We start from the raw sequence: 24658 nt of genomic DNA on the forward strand, positions 1-24658 counted from the left end.
CTTGTCATTTGGATTTTGCTAGTCATGGTATTGTTTTTTAGGTATTTCTTTAGCAGTGTTTCTAAAGAGAAGTCAAATTCGCTTTTTTCAAGTCATTGAGAAATTACCTGCACTTATTCTTTCAATGTGAAAATTGTACTTGTTTTTTTTTAATCACGTTATTTCCCCATGTTCTGTAAATGTTCCTGTGACAGTTCACAACTGGTAAAGACACCTTCTGACAGATCTCAGTCACTGTTCTACTTCTTTATCTCATCCAGTTGCATTCCATTTCTTTATTTCCTCAGTTTTTCCTGTAACTTATTCTTTGTCTATTGTTTGTTTTTTCTTTTTTCTGTTAACTCTCCTCCCATTTGCGTGTTTCTTTTTGTTAGCAGGGATATGCACGGAAGATTTCTAAGAAGTCGCTTAATTTACAGAAAAAAAATCATAGTTCTATATAAATACTGTCTGCATCAATATAAATCTAGCTGTGTATTTCTCACACCTCTGTGTAGCTAAAGTAAGGCTTTTTTGGAGTAATTGCTCAGAAGCAGGCATGTTTGAAAAAATACAGGTTTTGCTTAGAATTTCCTGATACGCATTTCATTTAATGTTTACATTTATGTTGTGGTGCTAGCCTGATTGTAGAATCTACTTAGAGGTTCACTCTTGAGCTTTGTTTTAAAGAAGTGCCATTGATGATGCTTTACCAACTGCAGTCTGAAAAATACTGAAGATTCATGAAACCGCTCCCTTAAATCACCTTTTTTCCTGACTGCAGATAGTAGTTTATATCAGAAACCATCAGTAGATGATGTGACCATAGCTGTAATTGCTTTATGTATCAATAGAATTGCACACAATTTTTACCAGAAATATAAAGCGATGTTGTTTTGCAGATGCTTATAAACAATGTTAGATCAGCAGCCATTTATGAAAAGGCTATTATTTTATTTTGGGCACTCTCCTCATGATTTATAGTATCAGAGAAGAGAGAAAGTCAACAATTCATTTTATTGTGCATTCTTGCCTTTGTTAGAGAGCCTAAACAATCTTTATTTTTTCAGCATTGTGAAAGCAATTGCTTGGTAGCAGATATGTGATGGAAGAGGTTTTGGTTCAGACCTCTGTCTTAGGAACATCTGTACAGCACTGCACAATTGAACTTTATTCTGTGTGTTTCTCCCAAGACTGATTGTCAGTTTGATGTTAATTTATTGTTGTGTCGTATCAAATAAGTGAAGTAACAGGGCCTTGTATTTTTTAAACAAACAAAAGATTGAAGATTAAAATACTGACTTTTAATATAATTTAAATGTCCCAGTCCCTGCAAGTGTTCTATTCTAAAGAATATGTAATACTCACTGTTATGATCTGGTGTCAAGTTAGTGTAGCAGGAGCTGTGGAAGGGAATTATTTAAGTGGTGGTTTTCCATATCATTTCTAGGCATACTGATGATTAAATTAATTGAAGTGTAGTAACACTTCTTATTAAATCTTAATGAAATCTGGTCATAATGCTCCTATTATAGTAAATTAATTAGTAGCAAGTTTTACTAGATGTTTTTGACCTAAGAATGTACTACTGATAAGTAACTGTGCTGGCTGCCTGTCATTTCTAAGATGTTTTTAATTTATTTTTTTTAATCTGGTATTTGGATAATATTCAAACATTCCTCAGAACAGCAATTCATAACATTTTAGTATCAGTTTTTCATCATGGCTAATTGTGCAAGTAGCAAGACACCAGCATTTTGTGTACAGCTATTGGTGAAAAGCAGAGTATTGCTTTACAGCTTGGTAGGCACAAATATTCTGTGAGGTTTTTTTTCTCTTTTGAGCTATACGGTAATAGCAGCTGTTAGAATTTCCAATAGATCATATCTCAGGGTTTTTTTGGTTTGTTTTGTTGGGTTTGCGTGGGATTTTTTTTGCACGAGTGCCACTTGGGTTTATATCAGGGAGTTTTGTCAGTTTGAGAGAGTTTTTGTTAGCTATTGCAGAGAATTTTCTTTTCCTGTCTTCCTCCTAGCACATAATTTCTGCAAGCTCCTAACAGTTTTGCCTTTCTGTGACGGGCTGTTATATTAATTTTCAGAGAGCACACAACAGGCTTCGTTGCCCACAGCTCACAGCTTTCGATATGAAGCAGTCATACAAGTTTTTACTTGGCTGTTGCTTCTTGGCATGTTTCTTTTGGTTTCCACTCCAGACTCATTCATACATTTCTTCAGTAAGAATTTACATATCTGTGTTACCTTTACATGTAACCCGTACGTCCTACTCCCCTTCCTCAGGGGAGGTTTAGATTGGATATTAGGAGAAATTTTTTCCCCAAAAGGGTTGCCAAGCACTGGAACAGGCTGCGCAGGGAAGTGGTGGACTCGCCATCTTGGGAGGTATTTAAAAGACATGCAGACATGGTGCTTGGGGGCATGGTTTAGTGGTGGACTTGGCGGTGCTGGGTTAGTGGTTGTACTCAATGATCTTAAAGGTCTTTTCCAACCAAAACCATTCTCTGATTCCATGCTGCATCTATGACACTTGTTCTTCATCAATAAGTGTAACGTAATGGCAATTGGATGCTTAATATTTCTGCCAAAATAATTTAATTCCATATTTTTTTGTTATTAAGTGTTATCGTGTATGTCCTTTTTTTGCCTTTCTTCATAATGGCAGTGTGATGTCTCCTTTGGTGTTTTTTCTTTGTATGATGACACTTTCCCTTGCTCTAAAGGTCAGCTAATACTCTTAGAACTAATAAGTAAACATTTGAATAGTAGTATATGAAGTAAAACATGTATAAAATATACAGCAGCTTCTGGAGATACACAGATGAAATTCAACTCAGCCTTTCACTTATGAAGCTCTTTGGATAAAAGACACTTAAGACAAGTGATAGCTATTTGTGCACTACAACACAGTTGCACAGTGTTTCTACTCTGCAAAGTACTTAATTGCATTTTTCATTAAAGGAGATTGGAACATGCATTTGAAAAATTAGAACTGCAGAAATTGTACAACTACATCAAAACTAAAGGAAACAAGATTCTCAGATCTTAGTATCCACATTCTTTCCATTGAGTTTGGCAGATGATACCTGTCTGCCAGTAGACTCTGTTCATGTTGAAAGCGAGTTCCTTGTTAGTATGTGTGAGAAAATCACTATGATTGAGCATGCAGGAAACTTGCATATGAAAGATTGGATTTACCTAGTGAATTTATGCTTTCAGATCCTCCAACCACCACTGTAAACAAACCCCAAGCATCAGAGAGCGTTCACACCAATGCCTATGATATTACGACAGAACCAGAGCAAGGGAACCTCTACTCACCGGAGCAGACATCTCTCCATGAAAGTGAGGGTCTGTTGTGTGCACTTTAAATACTAGAATATATTTCGGTATTGACTGTATGAAAATGTAATGCAATTATGAATGCAAAAAGTAAAAGCTATATATCATTTTATTTTTGTGAAGTTCTTTGATGCTTTTATTCTTACACTGGCTTCCTACCTACAGGGTCTGTAGGTAACTCAAGAAGTTCAACACAAATGAATTCTTACTCTGACAGTGGCTACCAGGAAGCAAGCAGTTTCCATAACAGCCAAAACCTGAGCAAATCAGAAAACAGACAGCAGTATTCCATTATTGGAACCACTAACAACCATTTGGTGAGGAGCTCACGAGCTGAAGGGCAGACATCTGTGCAGGTATGCTCAAAATAGTCCACTCTCTCTCTCTGCACCCTGTCTGTGTTGCAGCAAGTAGTGTATAGCTGGGCGTACCTTTGCATAGGCTGAAATGAATGTTCTTACATTACACTTTCATTTAACACCTTCACTGGTTAAAAAGCAGCAATGGCTTTCAGCAGACAAGAGACTTCTTTGCTGCCAACAGCATATATGTGATCTGGTTCATTCACTGCAGCTGAAATGAAGTGACACTTCTTGGGACTCCTGACTGCAGCGTACACTGCTAGTGTAATATCAGGAAAGTATTACTTGAAATTCAGTTGTGATACTGGAGAAAACCTCTGAGAATGTAGCCTGTATGTAAATATAGTGCTTAGAGGAAGGTGATATTTTTATTCCTGCACCTTCTACTGTTTCTGGCTTTTTTCTCCTCCTTTTTCTTTAATCAGAATGTTAGTGAGTCAGTAACTGACAGAGCTTTATTAGCTTGTACTAGAACTCTTTGCATAACTTTTCTAGCATTTCCAGAGTGGTAAAGCAGCAAGGAAAGAAAGCATAGGCACATATTAACATGGAAAGCCAAATAAGAATGAGTAACAGATTCATTTTTATTTTTTTTTTTACTATTAAATTGCCTTTTTATATTTTAAGAAATCCTAGTTAGAAAAAAAAGTTATAGGAAAACTTGAAGGAATTATGTTTAGGGTAAAAGCTACTCTTCAGCTGCTTCTATATATTGTTAAATTGTGTGTGTTTCCTGTTGACTTCTCTGTCTTATGGGAGAGAAGAATCTACTACATGTCCTAAATGACAGAACTAATACATAATTTTGTTTTCAAACAGCCTTCGGTAAGCATTGCTACCAACCGAGTCATGAGACGTGTCAGTTCAGTCCCATCCAGAGCACAGTCTCCCTCTTACATGGTCAGCACGGGTGTTTCCCCTTCACGGGGGTCACTAAGAACATCTCTGGGTAGCGGCTATGGTTCTCCATCAGTTACTGAGCAAAGATCCATTGCTTCTCACGTGTATTCATCCACTACTCTGCCAGTACAGCGGGCAGCATCCCCTTATGCTGCACAGAGACCTTCCTCCCCAACAGCTATGCGGCGGATTGGGTCGATTACGTCCAGACAGACAGCAAATCCCAATGGTGGGACTTCCAATTACCAAACATCGGCCAGAGTCGGCTCTCCTCTTGCCCTTACTGATGTACAAACCAGAGTAGCTTCTCCATCCCAAACTCAGCTGGGATCTTCCTCCCCAAAGCGTTCTGGCATGACTGCAGTTCCACAGCATTTGGGAACAACACTGCAAAGAACAATCCATGATATTGAACAATATGGACAGCAGTACGATATATATGAGAGAATGGTCCCTCCACGGCCAGACAGCCTTACAGGTTAGTAAAAAGGTAAAGACACAGCTTAAAACTTGGTATGAAACTACAACTGGAAAACCCTTAATGTAGTAATCAATTTATGGATGAAGCATTGTACCACTACAACATAACTGTGGAAGATGTATCAAATCAGCTGGAAATACTGATGTCAAGCACTATGTTTCAATCAGACCATAAGTTCCCTGTGAATACTGTCTTTCTCTTTCATTACTACATTGCTATGTTAAATTAGATTTCATGTTCGAAGAAGCTAAGTGAAACTGAGTTACCCAAACAGAGACAGTACAGTGTTTTTGAAGATAAAGTACATTTAAATTTATGTGCAGGTTATACACAAAGTGAAAGATACTAGGCTGGAACTAGTCTTATATTTAGGTTTTTTTTAGAATATGTTACTTAGTACCACTGAATTTTAGTCTTTTTTCCCTTAATATTTCTATCTTACTTCAGTTAAATTTAGGGTTAACCTTTGTAATATTAGCTTAAAATCAAGCCCTAAAAGGTAGAGGCAGTTCTTGTAAAGGTGCAGTTACTTTACATTTTAAGTTCTGTCTGCATTACTGCGTTTCTTCTAACCTTACCTAAAGTAGCTCAGGCAAGGTGATTTTGAAGTTAGACCTTGCGCTCCTTTGAACAGACTAAGATGTCTGTTTTTTCTGTTCAACTCTCATACTGAAGTTCAATATAACACCTGAAATCTTAAACTCAAATTTGACCAGTTTTCTGAGAGGAAATTTGAATGTGGGGAAGGCCAGTACCATAGCAGCCTTTAGTGTCATTCAGAACTCTTCCCTGCTTGGTAAGCTGAAGGAGAGGATCTGTGTATGGTCAGGTCCTCTTCTGTGCGTATAGTCTCTGGGAAAGGTGTCCCTGTGGTGCATGTTCTGGGAAAACTGCAGTGGTAACAAGATGAGCTTTTTCCCAGGACATGGCATCATCACCTGATAAGTGTTGATCCAGCTGCCTCTTTGCTTTGTGAGACCCCCATGGGTTTTCTTTCAGACACTGTGATAGAGCTGGTCTGTGATTCTGGGGCAGGGGGGGAATATTCAAATGCAGGATATATTTGGTTACACATCACTGCTTGTCTTCTGAAGTTGTTCCATAATTTCCACCATTTCGTTACCTTTGTGCAATTCACTTACCACATCTCATCGTTTTGATAGCTGCTAAAGTGATAGTGCCTACAACAGTAGTGCCAAAGTGGGCAAACCAGTATTAATTTTATGAAATAGGGATTTTTATTATCTTTTAAACCCAGAATTTTGCTGGCTTTATGCCCTAACTGAATTTATGAATGACTAAACATTTAAAAATGCATTTGCCTTGGCCATATTATCCATATGTTACATATGTATTTGCTAACTATGTTAACAATTTATGATTTGGTGTTGTAGATAAACTCTGCATATAATATTAGGTAAGAAAGATGACAATAAATTATGTTGTAAGATTTAAAAAGATAGGTTAGCAGTCTAGGAGAGGATGCATGAAGGATGCTGGACTGAGAACAGGTGGGATGTATGTGATTGCCATACTTACTGTAATACAAAGTGAAGTATGTTTGGTCATCTGTACTCTGAAGAATTTAAGTAAATGAACAGAACTGCTGAAATCACAGAATAAATGAAGAATGCCAAGAGTAGAAGGACCTGGAGTGAGTTTGGAAGGGATGGTGCTGCCACCACCGAGAAGACTTTTGCTGTTACTGCTATATATTGCTTCATTTTCAGGATGATGGCCCCCTTTAGGCTGTGCCTATTTCACAGCTGAATTTCTGCTGGGTTCCCAACTTACCTTGTCATGGCTGAAGCTGTGAACTGCACACGCTGACTTGCCTTTTACTCTGTATGTTTTTTTAGACTTTCAACTATAAATGCTACCAAAAAACTTGATTTGGAAAACTTAAACGTTGTCAGTGTATGGACAAAACTTTCCATCAAGGAAATGCTTCTTTGTCATTGAATCTTTCAGTGTTATGTTGGCTAAAAGAAGAAAGCTTCAAGCATGACAGCTTTATTATTTTTAATTTATATAGGCCATGTATATATCTTCCTCTTCTTGGTTTCAGGCCTGAGGAGTTCATATGCTAGTCAACACAGCCAGCTAGGACAAGAGTTACGATCAGCTGTATCTCCTGACTTGCACATCACTCCCATCTACGAAGGCAGAACTTACTACAGTCCTGTGTACCGTAGTCCAAATCACGGAACGATTGAGCTCCACCAGGGATCCCAGTCAGCCTTGTATCGAACAGGGTCAGGTGGGTAAAGGACTTCCACAACTCCTCTGGTGACTGTATCCAAAGTCGTGCTTGATTTGCTCACTGGAGTTTCCTGGAACCTATGGCACATAGGAGAACATATATGATATGGATGTATAATTCCAATTCAAAAGGAAAAGCCAGATGTTATAAAATAATGGAGGCAGAAACTAGGCTTGAAGGACTGAAAATAACCAGCAGGAATTGAAGAGCATTTGTGGTGTTTGGAAGAAATACTTGGGGCTATGTATCAGTGTCAGCCTGGGGGAAGAGTATTTTCTGTTTGACACCACACACTCAGGTACAACTAAGGGAAGCGTATTTCATGACACGCAAAATGCATTGCTTCCTCTTGCATTCTCTGTGCAATGTTTTCTTACAAATCAAGTTTCTTCTTTTTTATTTTCTTATATTTCTCTTTTTATTACTCATCAGTAAAATGATAGCTTGCACACTTAAAGTACCTCCTGTGGCTTTCACAGTAAAAATACTGGTTTTGCCCAACTTCTCAGCAAAGGATCATGTTAAGATGCTACATCTGAAGGTTGCATATTGAAACTGAAATATTTCTGTAATATTTCATAGAATTTCTACTCTTGTATTACAAAGTGTGTAGGTGTTAGAGTAGTACTAGAACTGATTGCCTGTGACAAGACATGCAATATGTACTGCAGTGCACTTCATTCTTTAAGGTTGATCAGTAACTTGTATATTGGAGTAATTTCTAAAACCTCCCACGGTATTAGAGAAATTTAGCCAAGTAACTATCTAGAAATATTTATAGAGAAGTGTCCAGTTCGTGTGTGACGTTTTCACACATTTGGAAGTTGCTTTTTAACTTTTTTTTTACTGTAACTGAAACACTAAGCATACGCAATGTTGAAGGAGGCAACAGTTTTTGCAATTCTCTGGTCTTCTGCAACTTAGTGTAGGCAAATTAAGTTTGTCAGTATGTGCCAATGAGGAAATATAACTAGGAACTGAAATGCTCTGCTTAGTTGTCTACCTAAGGTAGATAACTAATCAGTTATCTTGGAAGAGCAAAAGAAACCACAACAGCTCTGTTAAGTGAGGAAGATGCATGTTGCTGCTTTTGAAATGATCAGCTTAATCTTTGAAATCTTCCTCTTGTTACTTCTTGTCAGGGAAAATGTGCATGGAGTTAGGAAAAGGAAAATACCATCTAAACTCTGTACATTGTTGTTATTTTTCCTTTTTGGTATAGCTGCAAATTGACATTGCTGTTAGTAACTGAATTTTATTATAAGCCTTGAAAACATTTTGCATCCTGATTTCTGCTTGATGGCACAAGGTGCATTTTGTATTTAAATACTTGTTGAGGCAAGCTGAAGCATAAGCTTGATTTCACCAAACCTTTAGTTCTGTAACTAATCTCTCTCTTCCCTGGGACACTGAGTAATGGCTCCCTTAAATCTGGCAATAGCTTTCAGTGTTGAACACAGTACACAATTTTAAGACCAATTCTTTCCTTTTTTTGCTTACACTTTTGACCACTCGTTGCCTCTTCTCTTCCATAGACATTTGTTACCTAGTTTGTTTTTTAATACTGATTTTATACTAGGAGTTGGAAATCTTCAGAGGTCATCCAGTCAGCGTAGCACACTCACATACCAAAGAAATAATTATGCTCTGAACACGACAGCCACCTATGCGGAACCGTACAGATCAGTGCAGTATCGACTGTCAGAGCCTAGTTATAGCAGGCTGCAGCATGCAACGCCTGCCGACGATGGGACCACGCGATCTCCATCCATTGACAGCATACAGAAGGACCCCAGGCAAGTCCATTCATCTTTCAAGGATCACATGTATTTTCCATAATAAGATTTTTAGTACATTCCTTGAATATATTTGGTATTTGTTGGGCATATTCCGGTTTTATATTGTTTAAACGGGCATTACTAATGTAGATACTAAGATCTATGCCTTCATAGCCAAAGTAATTAAATACAGTCTACCTGTTACAGTAAGAAAGAGCAACTTTCATGAATATAGTTATTATTACATTTTCCTTCCATGTTTATTTTCTTGTAGAAGTTATTATAGGAAATAGGTATAAATTTCATGAGAGTTGACTGCTGTATTCCAAGTATTTTTGAGTCTCTGCAGGGCAACCTGTGATATTAGTGAGTTTCCTCTTTATGGGAATGGGAACCAGGGCTTGAAAATTTGAAATTTATTTGAATGAAGTTTTCATGAGCAGCCTGCTTCCATTTCAAAACAATGTAAGTTTAAAAATTATATATAAATGTGCCATCTTGAAAGTGAATACACATTAATATTTTTACTAGCTTGAAGTTGTAAATGTATGTACACAGCATGGGCATGTGACAACCTGATCTAGTTGAAGATGTCCTTGCTCATTGCAGGGGGGCTGGGCTAGATCACTTTTGAAGTTCCCTTCCAATCAAAGCTATTCTGTATTCTATGACACGTCTATTATTATCATGACAATTTGGTATACTGTTCATTGAAACCTTGTATTTTAATATGCAAGTATTAAACCCTGATCCACGCAAAGGGTGGAGGGATATACAGCGCTGCTTATCTTCAGTGTGGGCCAGTGATTGCTAGAAATTCCTGCCATCTGCAGCCTGCTGGCTCGTGGGGACAGTGCTTGGACACTCCTCGGTCATGGAAGCCCCTGGGCCACTCTGCAAGCTCAGAAAGAACTGAGCGCAGAGCATCTTGCTCTGGAGGATTTGGGCTCCAGTAGTGCCTCAGTAGTCTTCATAGGGAAACAGCAGGGCACCAAATAACCTTTGAAACAAACAAACAGCTAATAGTGATGGTCAGACTGGAGTCTTACACCAAAATCCTCCTAGCTCCCCACTTTACAGAAGGCTCATGGCCTGGTTCAGTTATTTTCTAGTTTGGCCCTATACTTCTGAGTCAAAAAAAATGAAAGCACGGATTTTAATAGATTTTGTTGTTTATTAGTAGAAAATAATGTATTTCAGGGGGTTTTAATAGATATTGAAGGACTGGATTGATTTCATTTAACTGAATGGTATATTCATTTAAACAATGTTAATTGGATAATCCAGTTGAGGTAATCTAAGTAATAATGCTTGCTAGCTCTGGCTGGTCTGTTCAGGCCTGGTTTACAAGAGCAGTTACTTATGATAGGGTTGCCCCACGTTCACAGCAAAAAACTGCAGAGAAATTCTGCCTCAGTTCTCATAGCTGATGCACCTTCTTACCTTGTAATTTCCCAGCACACTAGTTTTACATTACATTTTAATCTGTTACAGTTTCTGATCAGTATAACATGCTGTTGCAGAGGTTGGGTGAGTGTTAACAGCTGCCTCAGCCTGGGCTGCTTAAATGCCTCGCTCCAGAGTGTGAGCAAGGGAGCATTCAGAAAGTGGATAGTCTTCTTAGAAAGGCAGTTTTCCCTAAGGACTTCTAGTCTTTAGTATAGAGAAATAAACCCTGAAGTTGTTGAGCAGTTCATTGTAGGCGCATGACTTTTCCCATTCTGGTGACTGTTAGAATCCTGGGGAGACCCAACTGGCTGGGCATTACCCTTTGAAGAGCTCCCCAGACACTGTTCTTGGGATATAATTTTTCATGTACTTGGATTTTTGAGCATGGGAAAACTTAGATACTACTTTTCCTTTCTTTTTCTTTTTTTACCTTCCCCCTCAATCTCCCTTTACGGAAAGAAGGAAGCATAGCAAATATTAATGAGCTGATTTCTAAATCCGTGAATTTTGCATAGATAAGTTTCATGACTTTTCCAGGATTTGTCTGTGCAAAATCAGTGTTTAATGAAGGAGATTTGATTTTAATGATTTTAAGTTTATAAGCCCTGAATAACTCAAATTATGCAAACTTCCTGCACCTGACCATGGTGATGAAATTTCAGGCTCTGCAGCCTTTGTTGAACTATAATTGACTTCAGACTGGGAAGAATGTTGAGCACTGAGGCGGGGGGGGGGGGGGGGAATGCTGCATGGAAGAGATGCCCCTGAGCAGCATGGTTAAGTGGGTGTTTGCTGTGTATGTGTTGGGAGGTTTACGTAGGTTGCAGTGTTTGTGTTGGTATACTCAAGTGTATATATATATATATATATATATTCCTCTTGATTGACAACCAAGGTAACTGAAGAATATTGGATGTAAAATGTCCTTTTCCAATTGGAAGACTAAAGGCTGGTGTGACTCATAATTACTCTAATATACCTGGTTTTCCCTCATAGCCCTGTGTCACGGTTTAAGCCCAGCTGGCAACCCAGAACCATGCAGCTTCTCACTCACTCCCTCCTTTTCCTCCTCCCCGATCCCTAAGAGGGAGAAAAATGATTGCTACTGTTGACCCCAGGACACCCTGATACTGCAGAACAAAATCAGAATTGTTGAAAAACACTTGAGAAGCTCTAGTAATTCTACTTGGCAAATAAGCGTACATTTGTAACTAACACCTTCTCCTGAATGTGTTCATCTAATGAAGGGAGTTTGCTTGGAGAGATCCAGAACTGCCTGAAGTCATCCACATGCTTCAGCACCAGTTCCCGTCAGTCCAGGCGAATGCAGCTGCCTACCTCCAGCATCTGTGCTTTGGGGACAACAAAGTGAAAACGGAGGTACTGTGCTGTTCATGATGGTGTCTGGGATGATAGGGAAGCTGCAATCAGGGTCCTTTCAGAGCAGGAGCCAGCACAAGAAACTATCTGGTATAGGAAAGGGTTGTTATTTTAGTGCCAAATTCAGTAAAGCTTTATTTGAGGACTGCTTTTGTCTTTTCATTCATGATTTAACTTCATTATTTTAATGCTGTGGTAAAGACTAGATCAATTTTGATCAATAGCCAGGCTATTAAGGATGCTAAAAATCTAGCAAAATGGCCTAGAGTGCCTGCGCTGGTAAAACCTGAAGGTGTAAGTGTAAGAAACTGGTTTTTGGGGGGGTGGAATCTTTAAATTAACTGCGAAACTACAGGGAATGAATGAAAGACCCTTCCAGGTAATGAATGTCTACCTGTAAATACTAATACAATACTGATATATTAGTTCATAATTGAATCATTTTACAAGAATTCTGGGTTTTTTTTTATATTTATTTATTTATTTATTTTTAATTTAGAAACCTAAATGCCTGTTCAGAGCAGAAACAGCTGCCAAGGATGCAGCAAAATTCAAACCTTAAGAATGGATTTCTATCCCAGTTTTATTCTGAATTATATATATAAAACTATCCCATCATGGTTTGAGTACAGATTGAAAAAAATGATACAGCTGCTTTGTCATTTGTGACTTGTATCCATACCATGGACGCGTATGGCAGATGCAGTGTTTGATACGCTGCACTGATGTACAAGGGGGAGGTTTAACTCCCCTTGTTATTTTTTTTCTTCATTATTTAGTAATGGAAATAAAAACTGTTTGCCTTGAAAAAGAACAACCCTTAAATTACTTTTTTATAGCATCCTGCAGTATCTGCTTTCAATGTAGTTTGTGTCAAATAAATAACCTATAAGGTAATACTCATCTCCTACTATAGAAATCTTGCCAGGTGAATAACTTTAAGCTTAAAGTCCATTGAATGTCTTTAGGTAGAGATTCCTGGTGGCTTTTGGTGTAGCAGTGGCTTCTCTAACTGATCAGCGCCAAACTAGGTATCCCGTGGGTACGTAAGTTAGAGTACATATATCTAGGCATGTAAATACAGAGTTCCTTTTGAAAAACACACACTTTAAACAGTGGTCTAAGAATCTCCAAGTCATCAGTCTTTCATTTTATTTCTGTTACTCTACTTTGACAGGTAAAAATCAGATCTGGTGTTGGTCATAGACCAGTTCAATTGGTTTTTCCAAGCCTCTTCATTTTTGTTGTTTTAAGGTGTAAGCAAAGACATTGACCATCTTGATACCCAGTGCATTTTTCAATAATGTAATAGAAGATTCTGTTTTCTAAAGTATCAACTGAACTGAGATTTAGCCAAATCATTTTATGTTTTCATTGAGAATAATTTTGTTCTCGTTGTTATGGCCAGTAAAAGACACTGAATTTTAAAAGCCAAAAATCCATGGAAACACATTCACAACAATGTATTTCAAATAGCCTTGTGGCTGCCAAACCAGTTATTGTACAGGTTAAAATAGAAAAGGGGCCTCTCAAAGTGCATTAGTGCTGGATTAGAGAACCCTTAGGACAGTTACGTTTTACATCTCTACTGGCTGTTTGGCCAGAGCCACCTGTGTAAGCCAAGTATTCAGGAATGATGGTGTGTCTCCTTCTCCCTACCACAGGGTCCCCTCCTCATGCTGCAGGTATGGAGTGATTAGGAAGACCTTGTGCCACCTCCCTTAGGCACGTTCTATAGATTGTATGGCACAAAAGTTACTGTGCTGTGTTAAAATAATCCCAAGTTATAATAAATCAATCTATATTGCGGAATAGCTCAGACCTTTTTAAAAGGTTCATAAAAACACTTTGGTAACTTTTGGTGGTTATTTTTTATTGAAAATTAATGTTAATCTTGGAAGTAATGCCATGTAGTTCTCTCTTTAAAATATATTTTACTTAGTAAATATTACAGAATTCTAAAATACCTTAATTAAAAAAAAACTTGAACAAAGAAAAGTCCTACATGGAAATGAGATCTCAAAACACAGTGTTTTTTGGTTTGTTTTTTTTATTAAAGATATATAGAACAAAGAATAAATGCAACTAACCTGCTTAAAGCAAACAGTATAAAGAGTTCTTTTTTGTTTAGGGAATTTCTGCAGAGTAGATCTTCTTTTTAAAAAGAATTTCAGATATGCCAACAGGACTGACTAGATGCTAATTTGAACTGGTTTGTGTGTGTGCTTAAGCGTAACAGTCAGCATTTTAATCTTTGCAACTTCATATTTCCAGTATTCCCTAAAAAGATATTCTGAAGTATAGGAAATGACTTAAAACCCAGCATTACTGGGACAAAACTTTATCAGTAAGCATTTTTCTCTGAGCACAGCAAATGACTGAAAATCTCTGCCAGCCTTTTCAGCGAGGATGTGAGTGTTCACGAGGGTTTGCAGTGCAATGTAACAACCAAGGGATTAAAGTCTGCCAACAGTATTTCTTCTTGAAGCAGACTGGGATGTGTTGGGTTTTATAAAAATAAAAGCCTTTTAAATCTGAGCACGAAATGGGTAGAAGCAGTGGGTGCTGATGATTCCAATGTTACGTTTTCTAGGTGTGCAGGCTGGGAGGAATCAAACACCTCGTTGATCTTTTGGATCACAGAGTCCTGGAAGTTCAGAAGAATGCTTGCGGTGCACTGAGAAACCTTGTTTACGGGAAGTCTACTGATGAAAACAAAATAGCAATGAAGAATGTTGGTGGGATACCTGCCCTTCTGCGGTTGTTGAGAAAATCTGTTGATGCTGAAGTAAAAGAGCTCGTAACAGGTAAGTTTTGAGAAGAAAAAGCAGAGACCTTAAACACAGATTATTTTTCTGAAGTCTCGAATAACTGGTAAGAGACGGGAATTGAGTGTACCGACTGCTTTTCTGTTTGTGCACTGGTATTTTTCGTGAATACAAAGTCACTGATAGTTAAAGTATTAACATGGATGTACAGATTCACTGAGAGAAGTGAATCTTGAGGTAGCTGCACTAAAGCTCTGCTCAGGGTAGGTTTTCTGGTGGTGTGACTCTCCTACATACACAGCTGGGCCTTAGATAGGCATTTCTTTATTGACTACTAACACCTGATTTATTACAGGCTGCTGACAAAAGTTTTCAGTAAGATCTTGCAGAATTTCTAAGATGGACCCAAACTATGTAAATGTGTGTTACAATACAGGCAGAAAATAGCAAGTATGCAAATTACAGAAGCTTACCAGTGCACAGCCTGCTTGTAGAACCCTGAAAAGTGACTGTGTAGACACTCCCAGTCTCTTGAGTACAAGGTAACAGATTAAGTTTATAAGCCATGAACCTACTTGGCACTTGCTGTGGACTTAAAGTGCAGAAATAATAAAATATTTACAGTTCTAACACATGAAGGAATTCCATTTCCATCAAAACAAGGTGGATTTGCGGGGTACTGCATACATCTGCTATCTCTTTTTCTCTCTGTGGGAGTGATTTGTCTAGGTAGGTTGTAGGGGATTTAAAATGAGAGGATAGAAAAAAACGAGTATTTTTTACTTTCTTTAAACAGTTCCTCTTTCAAGTTTTAGTAGCTCCCTCATTTGATTTTGTTAAGCTGTGAAGCTCAACTGCTTACCTACGAAGCAAAGCTGCACAACGGTGCTCAATTTAGAAGTAGCGCTGGGAGCCTTTCCAAGTCATTTCCTTGTTTAGTATAGCTATTAAGTAGAGAAAGAACTCTGTGCAGAAGGTAGCCAAAGCATTTAAGTTCAAGTTCATGTGCAGGCTATTTTCCTGAAGTATTTTCCACATAAGCCAGCATTAAGATAATGGCAGTGCTGGACTAGCAGTTGGACTTGATGATCTTAAAGGTCATTTCTAACCGAAATGATTCTACTTGTAAGTAAAAAGATTTTTCAAATAAGCACAGTCTTTATTTTTAATTCAAGATGACTACTTCAGAAGTGTCGTTCACTTTGGAACTCTCACTCGCATTTTTAATTTATTTAACCGGCTACAAAAGAGAAAATAAAAGTTTTGACCTAATTGTCTTCTGGTTAAGTCAGTGGTGTTGACTTCTGTCATACTGGACTTTTGAGAAGAATCCACAGCAGGCTTTTGGAACTTAGGGATTTTTAAATGCTTTCTGTAAATAGCAATATAAAGAAAAGAAGCGGAAAAGATCCACTGATTACTTCTTTAATGATTAGAAAACTCCACCTATGTCAGGACTAATACTAGCAAATCACACTCAGTTCACTCTATTCCCAGATTAAGGTAATGTAAATACAGGGAAATTAGTGTCACTCTACATGACGAGAAACACCATATGTCTGATAGTTTAAAGTTGGCACTATTTGTTACTGCTGTAGTTTGTTTGTATTTTTTCATGTAAAATGGATTTTCCAGTGTAACATTTTGGAATGAAGTACAGTACTTTTCTTTTTCCTGAGGATGGTCTTTCTTCCATACTAAATGAATTATGTTTGTTATTAGCAGTATCAGTTGCCTTTGAATAATAACAGGTATCTCTGATGGCATTGCCAGGGAAATTCACCCAGTTTACTTTAGTATGCAGTTGGACAGATGAAAACTTCATTATCCCAGATGAGTGAAATTAGAATAACAAGCTTCTTGCAGTCTGTGTAGATAGTTTCAACATGAACTCATTTATATAAAATTTTTAGGAACATGCCCTGAAGATGAACTGTGAGTCTGAAAAGCTACAATACTGGGGGAGAGTTTAATTGTTCAAGTATATTTTAGAGGAGGTAGAAAACAGGAGGCATACTGGGGTCTCAGTTTAATTATGAGTGATTGAAATGAAGGGAGATAATGAAGTGGAAACTGAATAGAAAGTTACATTAAAAAATGCAGGAAACATAATTGCAAAACCACAAGAACATTTTATGAGGGAAGCAAGTAATCTTGATGGCTACGGATTAGTCAGAAAATAAAATGTGCTAAATCACTTTTCATAATCGTATAAAAATGAAGTAATCTTAAAAAAAGAAAAAGAAGTAACCAAAAAAAAAAGTCTTTAGAAGTTGGACTGAGGATAACCCTTCATTGAGCTGCCCTGGCAGGCTGTGGTGCTGTGCTGCAGCCCAATGGCAGCCATGTGTCCTGTGCTCTGCAGCAGAGAGCCCTTAGAAAGAAAACTGGGTTTGGTCACCACAACATAGAATCATAGAATAGTTAGGGTTAGAAAGGACGTTAAGATGATCTAGTTCCAAGCCCCCTGCCATGGGCAGGGACACCTCACACTAAACCATGCCACCCAAGCCTCTGTTCAACCTGACCTTGAACACCGCCAGAGATGGAGCATTCACAGCTTCCCTGGGCAACCCATTCCAGTGCCTCACCACCCTTACAGGAAAGAGCTTCTTCCTTATATCCAAACTAAACATCCCATGTTTAAGTTTTAACCTGTTACCCCTTGTCCTGTCACTACAGTCCCTAATGAAGAGTCCTTCTCCAGCATCCCTATAGGCCCCCTTCAGATACTGGAAGGCTGCTGTGAGGTCTCCACGCAGTCTTCTCTTCTCCAGGCTGAACAGCCCCAACTTTCTCAGCCTATGTTCATACAGGAGGTGCTCCAGTCCCTGATCATCCTCATGGCCCTCTGGACTTGTTCCATCAGTTCCATGTCCTTTTTATGTTGAGGACACCAGAACATGTTTCATTAGTTACCAGCAGCAGTGCTTTCTGAAGCTGCTTTGTTTCACATTCCAGCCCAGCTTCAGCACTAGGTAGCAGAAGTGTTGCTGGGGCCTTTGTGGCTGTGCACAGGAGCTCCATTCCCAGCGGGTGACATGCAGCGTGTGCACCTGTTTGTGGTATCTGGTTCTTACGTTGTAGTCAGCACAGCTTGGAATCAGGCTCTGAATTTCAGGCTTTTCCGTCTTGGAAGGCTTATACAGCAGGAAACTGTGATGTAGGAATCAAAATGGGCATGTTCTTGAACCCAGGTGTGGTTTCTAGCAACTGAGTCTACTTTCAAGAGACTTTTATAAACAGCCCTTTAATACATTAAAATGTGAGAAATGCTGGTGTACTCTATGGCCAGAAGTGTTGCAGAGAAGGTGGGTCAGATGCTTACCTCACTCGGTAGAGTAGCTTCTTGATTTTCATCAGCTCTTCAGCAGCAGATAGGAGCCACCAGCTGTGCCGTCCCCACAGAAACACCCCTGATCCACTCTGGAGTGGCTGGTTTTCTGTCAGGATTCCTCCCTGAAAAGTCAGGCAAGCTACAGTGCTGGACGTGGGGAAGTGGCATGATTTCATAGATGGAAAAAAGGAAGGAAGAATGAGCACCAATTCCAGCAGCAATTAATCACAGCTTAGCTCTGTGGTAAACTCTGTGGTGAAGCTCTGTCCTTACAGGGGAAAGCGGTTGTCATTGATGGTGCTGGCAACTCTTCATAGTTTATTTCTGCAAATTGGTACTAGTGCAGCTAGTTCCATTGAGGAATGCTGTTCTCTGTCCAGCAGCACCCTCTTTTGTATACACGGTGTCATCTTTGTGAGAGATTGCATTCTGGCAGCAGTTAACACTGTGTGGTGTTGCTTGTGTATTTTTGGGAAAGGGATCCAGAGTTCTGCTGTTCTGGGCAACTTGACTTATGTTTGGAGAAGGTACAGAAGCAGCTGCAAATCCCACAAAATTTTGCAGACTAAGCACTCTGTGAAATGGGTACAGTTTCCTTTCAGAACTTTCATGTTACTATATTATTTACATCAATTCTACTACATACACAACACAAACTGCTCTGCAGTCACTTGTGTAAAATCTGCAGTGGTAGTATGCAATCGTCCATGGTCAGCAGTGTGCCTCCAAGCTGGTGCAGCTGCTGAAGAGCTCTTAATATTGGGTTAACACCTACCTGCTATAAGCAGTGGCAGCACAATTCACTGCAGTAAGCTTGTCCAGGGTCTTAAGAACCTGGATTAAAATGTCAAGATTCAAAACCAAAATGAAGCATGAAAAACACGTGGCTGGATGCAGAGGAGAAACAAAGTTCTTTGCCACTGGTACTGCAAGGGTACCACGAATAGCTGAGCCCCCACAACTCCCCACATTACAGTGGCTGACTTCTGCTTAGGCAGATGAATCCTTTAAGTTAGCTTTGTCTGTACTCAAAGCTAAATTCCCTGGTTTTTTGCTAGTTTTAATTTCTAGTGCATAAACCTATATACTTCCCATAAAGATTCTTTTATTAAAGCTATTAGGAGTTTTATATTGACTTTGTTGGGACCCAATCTTACAGAAGGTGTACATCGCTAACCTTAAATTATACCTCTGCCTGGCCTGTTACTCTGTTTTCATCATTTTTATTCTGATTTTATCTTCCCACATGGTCTTGAATGTCATAGGGGTTTTTTCTCTCCCATTCAGCCTTTAGAGGAAAAAAGATTCTGTCTCATCACAGCAGTTTAAATCGCTTGATAGAGTGCATGTATTTCATTGTGTCACATGTGTACATCTCAATGTCCTAGAAGTATTTTATCTATGGTTAAATCAGAGTTACATGTTTTCATTATTTTTTAATATTTACACTAGAATATTTCATTCAAAAGCCAGACGTGTTTTTTTTCTGTACCAGGTACTATTTAATAAGACCTCTATAGTCTCTTTGGTTTTGGCAGGACAGACCTGTTCCTGAAATGTTGTTTTCATTATTTTTCTTAGGATCTGATCAGTTAAAATGCCTGGATAAAACTCTGGAGATGGGTATTTGTGTTTGCTAAGGATTTGTGTTCGCTGTCCCTTTAAATGTAAACATCAGGGTAAATTGTCTTGTCTAAAATGAATTATGAGAAGAATGTGCAGCCATTGCTAATATCAACAATGGCAACTGCAAATTCGTGTGGAGCTGAGGCTCAACTCTATCATGCTACTTACTTCACTTTTCTGAGAGGAATAATTTTGGACAGTGTTCACAGAAATGTTGTTTTAGTGTGGTCATCTTGGAGAGCTGAGAGGGTCAGAATTTTAGGCAAAGAAGGGGCAGGGAATCCCTGATCAAAAAGAAGAACACAGGAAGACCCACTTGGATTGGAACGACAGAAGCAGTTTCACATGGCACCTTCAACTCCTGCAAAGCTTACTGATTATTTTTGTCCCTTGGCACTGTTCCTGCTGATTTCCCTCCTTCATTAAGAATTATCCATGCTTGGTAATGCTGACTCTTCTGAACTTCAGCCTGCTCTCCTCTGGTTTTCCTATTCCCTAGGCAATGTCAAGCGCCAACAGTGGTTTGTCATTTTTTCTGCTGTGTTTTGTAGTACATTGACAGACTACGCAGGAAACATGAGGCCAGCTGAAGCAATCAGTTGAATTATACACAACCTAAAGTGTACTGTTAGGAGTGAACAGAAGTTCCTCTCCTTCCAAACTCAGGTATGCTAGGGACAATAGAGATCTGCTTACACGGGTAAATGGGCTTAGCACTCCTTGTGCTATACAGAGTTGTTTGAGTGTTGAATTCTGGTAATGATGGAAGATGCAGCAAATAGCTGTCAAAAAGTACTTCTTTGGAAATTCTACCTACGGTTTCACACTGTCTCTTTGGACTTTGGCAGATAATTCTGTAAGTTAAATACTTGGGTTTAGTGTGCCTCCACTACAATGAGGAGTAAAAAGGCACTGTTATGTAAATCACATACAAAATGATACTGTAACCTCAGAAGTCTCTTAGACCTTACTTTAATACAGTTTATACCAGCTCCTACCACAGTTTTCCTTATCTTTGCATGGAAACTACCCAAATTATAACTGCCTTTACAGTCAGGGCTGATTGCTAATAAGCACTAAATTCGGTCCAAATTCTCTTAAAATAAGCACTCTACAAATAATCAGATTGTACTCTCGTTTTTAATGTGACAACAAAAGGGCTGTGTGATTCTAGTTTGCAAAATAAGTAACTGAAGACATCTCCCAAATTAAGAAACAGAGCAAGAGTGTTCTGGTGAGAACTTTTGCTTCACACAATGAATACAGGGGCAATAAATAATCATTTAATGAAGCTGCCTCCTTGAGTGTTGAGGTTCTGGGCAAATTTTGACATGGTTACTTGGTGGAACTCTAATGATGTGCTCTTCAAACATTCCCAGGCTAATCCTCATGGATGAGTTAATATTTGGGGAGGCTTCTTGGAGGGATCAAGTTCAGGGAAGTCCTCTAGCTGGTGTTTTTGGCTTTTGCCATTGGGCCGTGTATGACAGGAAGATGTAGCTGGCTATTCTCCCCCAATTTCTTAGGAAGCATCTGAGCTAGAGTGTTTCTCTGAAGGCACAGTGGGGCAGGCCATGTCCCTTAGGGGTCTGGCAGGTGCTGCTGTGGGCACCAGCATCGGTCCTGCAACACCCAGCTATGGAGTGTGGCACTGTCTGCTGCCTCAGCATTTCAGGCAGCACCCAGCCACTCCAGCTTTTTCACAAGCTGTAGGTCAGCCAGTAAATATTTAGAGGCAGTCATACTTAGCAAGGCTGAGAGCTTTACCATGGTCTGAATAACCATACAGTAATATTTTTAGAGCTAGATCACTGAATCGAGCATGCTGTTTTCCTGTAGGTGTTGGGTAACTCATAGTAGTCTGAGACTTAAAATAGACTTTCTTTTGCATAACTTGCTTTAACAACAAATGCTTGGGGGTGGGGAGGAGGTTTAGGTGATATCTAATTTCTAGTTAGCATCACAGATTGCATGAAATTATCTTCCAGTATCTGAGGGGGTCCTATAAGGATGCTGGGGAGGGACTCTTCATTAGGGACTGTAGTGATAGGACAAGGGGTAACGGGTTAAAACTTAAACATGGGATGTTTAGTTTGGATATAAGGAGGAAGTTTTTTACTGTGAGGGTGGTGAGGCACTGGAATGGGTTGCCTAGGGAGTTTGAGAATGCTCCATCCCTGGCGGTGTTCAAGGCCAGGTTGGACAGAGCCTTGGGGGATATGGTTTAGTGTGAGGTGTCCCTGCCCATGGCAGGGGGGTTGGAACCTGATGATCTTAAGGTCCTTTCCAGCCCTATTCTATGATTCTAAATACAGTTTCAAAATGTAAAGCTATAGGCCAGTGAAGCATTTGGATTTCTCCCTATTAGCTACCCATGAAGTACCCTTCTTCAGAGAGGGCATAGTCACCCAGGACACTGATGGTGTGAAGCTGGATGTGTATTTGAAATAGCTTGCTTTATATAATCAAGCTGTTAAAGAATAAGTAAGCTTAAGCTTATTTGGCATGTGTAAATGTAATGAGATACAAAATTTGGTGAAGCCATAAAAAACTTTGAGAATCACTCAAAGCTCTTAAGAAGAAACCCTCTGCAGCAATTTTAAAGAGTACTTTTTTGATTTTTTTTTTTTTCTATTTCCTGGTTTGTGATCAATTATTTTTCATTACTGGAAGTCTTGCTGTACAGGCGCTGGAGTTAAAAATCATAAATAACACCTTTTTAAAGATTTTTAGCTAAATTTGGGGAGGTCAGTGTAAGGGAATGATCACAACAGTTCCATCTCAAAGCTTGGGCTCATCCTGCTATCCATTGAAGCACCCACATTCAAGTAAATGTACCTTGGATTTAGTAAAGGTAGCAGAAAGGTTTGTGAGGGTGTTTTGCCTCTTGCGGGGATTCATTGTACAGTCTTTCCCTAATTGCCAAGAAGTCTGTCTCCTGGGTAGGTTAAGTCACTGAAGAAGGTTCCGTTACTCAAGGAAGGCAAGTTTGCAACCACAGTCCTCTTCCAGACATTCGAGTTAGCGGTGTATGTTAAGTTAGCACAGGGGAGAATCGCCAGGAATCACTGTGTGACACGTTAAGTACTTAGGCTGTCTGTGTCATAACTAGAAATCAAAACAGCGATAAATCTCATGTATATATCTCCCTGTGGAGCCCCCCTTCATTGTTTTACTGAAGAGAAAATGGATGTTTCATGCAAATATTTTCCTTATTGTTGCGCGGCTGTATTAAAAACTTTTGCTGTTGTATAAACTTCCAGTTTGTTAACTTCTGTAGCATTTACTGTCTTGTTCTCTTTCTCAGTTATTTCTGAGGAAACTAAATGTTCAAGATTGGGTCAAACTGAAAACTGTGTAATCTGTAGTGGCAATTATATTGGGCTATTGTGGAACTGCTGTTTAATGGGTTTTGCTGTGTATGCAGCTGGACTACTTTACAGTTAGTAAATTATTGTATGTGAGGAGAATATTAGTGTAAGATGAATACGTGGAGAGAATTTAGACAACTCTAAGCTGTGTTTCATGATGAAAAAGATCACTAAATGCTGCATTTAGCGTATCACTTGCACATATACTTCTGCTGATAATTTATGCCAGATCTCGTACTGAAAGTCATGTTAGAAGACCTTGCAGGGTAGGGAACTATACCTGGGGATAAAAGATGAATAGAAGTTTCATTTGGCTAATAGGTGAATGCGACTCTAGACTTCTGGCTGTAGTTTCCAGGAAGTAAGTTTCTGTCGGATTTTCACATGAGCTCTGGTATGTTCAGCTCTGCAGTTCACTATCTGCTATTCCAGGCATATGACATGAGAAAGCAGTCATACTGGTGCAAGCCATTCTCTCCATGTTTATCACTGGGAGGGGGGAAAAAGCAAACCAAAACCATACACATTCTCCATTTTTCATTTTCTATTCTTCCTGTTTGGACTCTGGCTTTCCAGGTTCTGCCTGATCTAGAATCATGCCATGTCACACACTTGGGACCTTTACTGAAAACTCTTTCATGGCTTCCACTCATCTGCCAACCTACCTTCTTTGTCACTTATTCAGAATTTCTTTCACAAGGCCTCATGTTTGCCTCATGGATGATCTTTCAGCCATTATGTCCATACATTTGGTTTCTTCTTGCTTCTTAAATTCTTAGGACCTTTCTTCTAGCTGTTAACTCCTTCCCTTCTTTAGAGATTTCCAGGGTAAACAATCTCTCTCAAGAATATTGTCAAACCTCTTCCATGTTCCTTTTTAAATACTAGCTTATAACTTTAAATTCTAAGTTTCGTATAAATCAGGACAATTATTGTTTCTTCCCTCTCACAAACTTCTTTCCTATAGGATTTTTGAAGACTCACCCTTTGGAGTGCAGATGTTCATGCCTTTTTTTCAGTAAGATGAGGAGTTCAGAAAATGCCTTATCTCTTGTGATAAATGTCTTCTTATCTCAGACTGCCAACTGCTAGAACCAATGAGGCAACAAATGAAAGTACCACTAGGGATCAAGTTAGATGCTCGCAGGGGGCATGGAGTTTCAGTGGCATCTGTAAGGAGTGGTTTTATTATTGAGATGTAGTTGCCCTTCCACTGAAGGGCCTGAGTATAAAGCGTCACCCATTCCTCTTACCAGAGCAGTGGTAGTTCAGTTGTGACCTCCTCCACACACCTCTCTAGGTCAGGAGCATACTGCTGATGATCCCCAGTTGTAACATCCATATGACCAGTTACAGGAAGGTTACCAGCAGCTGCTCTCTTCAGAGATATTTTTTGTTCATGTAAATATTCATACTTCTCCTACACTGGTATTCTCTCTGGGAGAGGAACCAGCTGGTGGTGCAGGGTGCCACTCCTGCCGGGCATACTCAGGAAGCAGTGTTTCTGGCACCCCATGCCACTCCTGCCACAGTGACTATGCTGCACACCCACAAATACACATATAGATGACAGTCATCAATAGAACTCAATAGTAAATGACTGCA

The 24658-nt window shown here is 39.2% G+C and overlaps 1 protein-coding gene and 1 long non-coding RNA gene across 4 annotated transcripts in view; one reads left to right on the top strand and one right to left on the bottom strand.

The window, feature by feature from the left end:
* The window catches only part of PKP4 (plakophilin 4), a 63386-nt gene that overhangs the window by 26027 nt on the left and 12701 nt on the right, over nt 1-24658 (top strand). For 2 of the 3 annotated variants that reach the window (XM_061446378.1, XM_061446384.1), the window contains 7 exons: nt 3216-3347; nt 3504-3694; nt 4520-5078; nt 7150-7341; nt 8924-9144; nt 11823-11951; nt 14545-14758. In XM_061446378.1, coding sequence (XP_061302362.1) covers nt 3536-3694; nt 4520-5078; nt 7150-7341; nt 8924-9144; nt 11823-11951; nt 14545-14758 — 1474 coding nt within the window. In that variant the 5' untranslated portion in view covers nt 3216-3347; nt 3504-3535. The remainder of the gene's footprint in view (nt 1-3215; nt 3348-3503; nt 3695-4519; nt 5079-7149; nt 7342-8923; nt 9145-11822; nt 11952-14544; nt 14759-24658) is intronic. The other variant, XM_061446372.1, reaches the window with a different exon arrangement.
* LOC133265655 (uncharacterized) overlaps nt 11924-24658 on the bottom strand; it is a 53022-nt gene continuing 40287 nt past the window's right edge. Inside the window, exon 3 of the long non-coding RNA XR_009742044.1 lies at nt 11924-12038. This is a non-coding gene — a long non-coding RNA (uncharacterized LOC133265655). The remainder of the gene's footprint in view (nt 12039-24658) is intronic.

Source organism: Pezoporus flaviventris, unplaced genomic scaffold (genome assembly GCF_033815535.1).
Source record: "Pezoporus flaviventris isolate CSIRO_AGI_PZ_B2104156 unplaced genomic scaffold, CSIRO_AGI_Pfla_v1 ptg000001l, whole genome shotgun sequence".
NCBI lineage: Eukaryota > Metazoa > Chordata > Aves > Psittaciformes > Psittacidae > Pezoporus > Pezoporus flaviventris.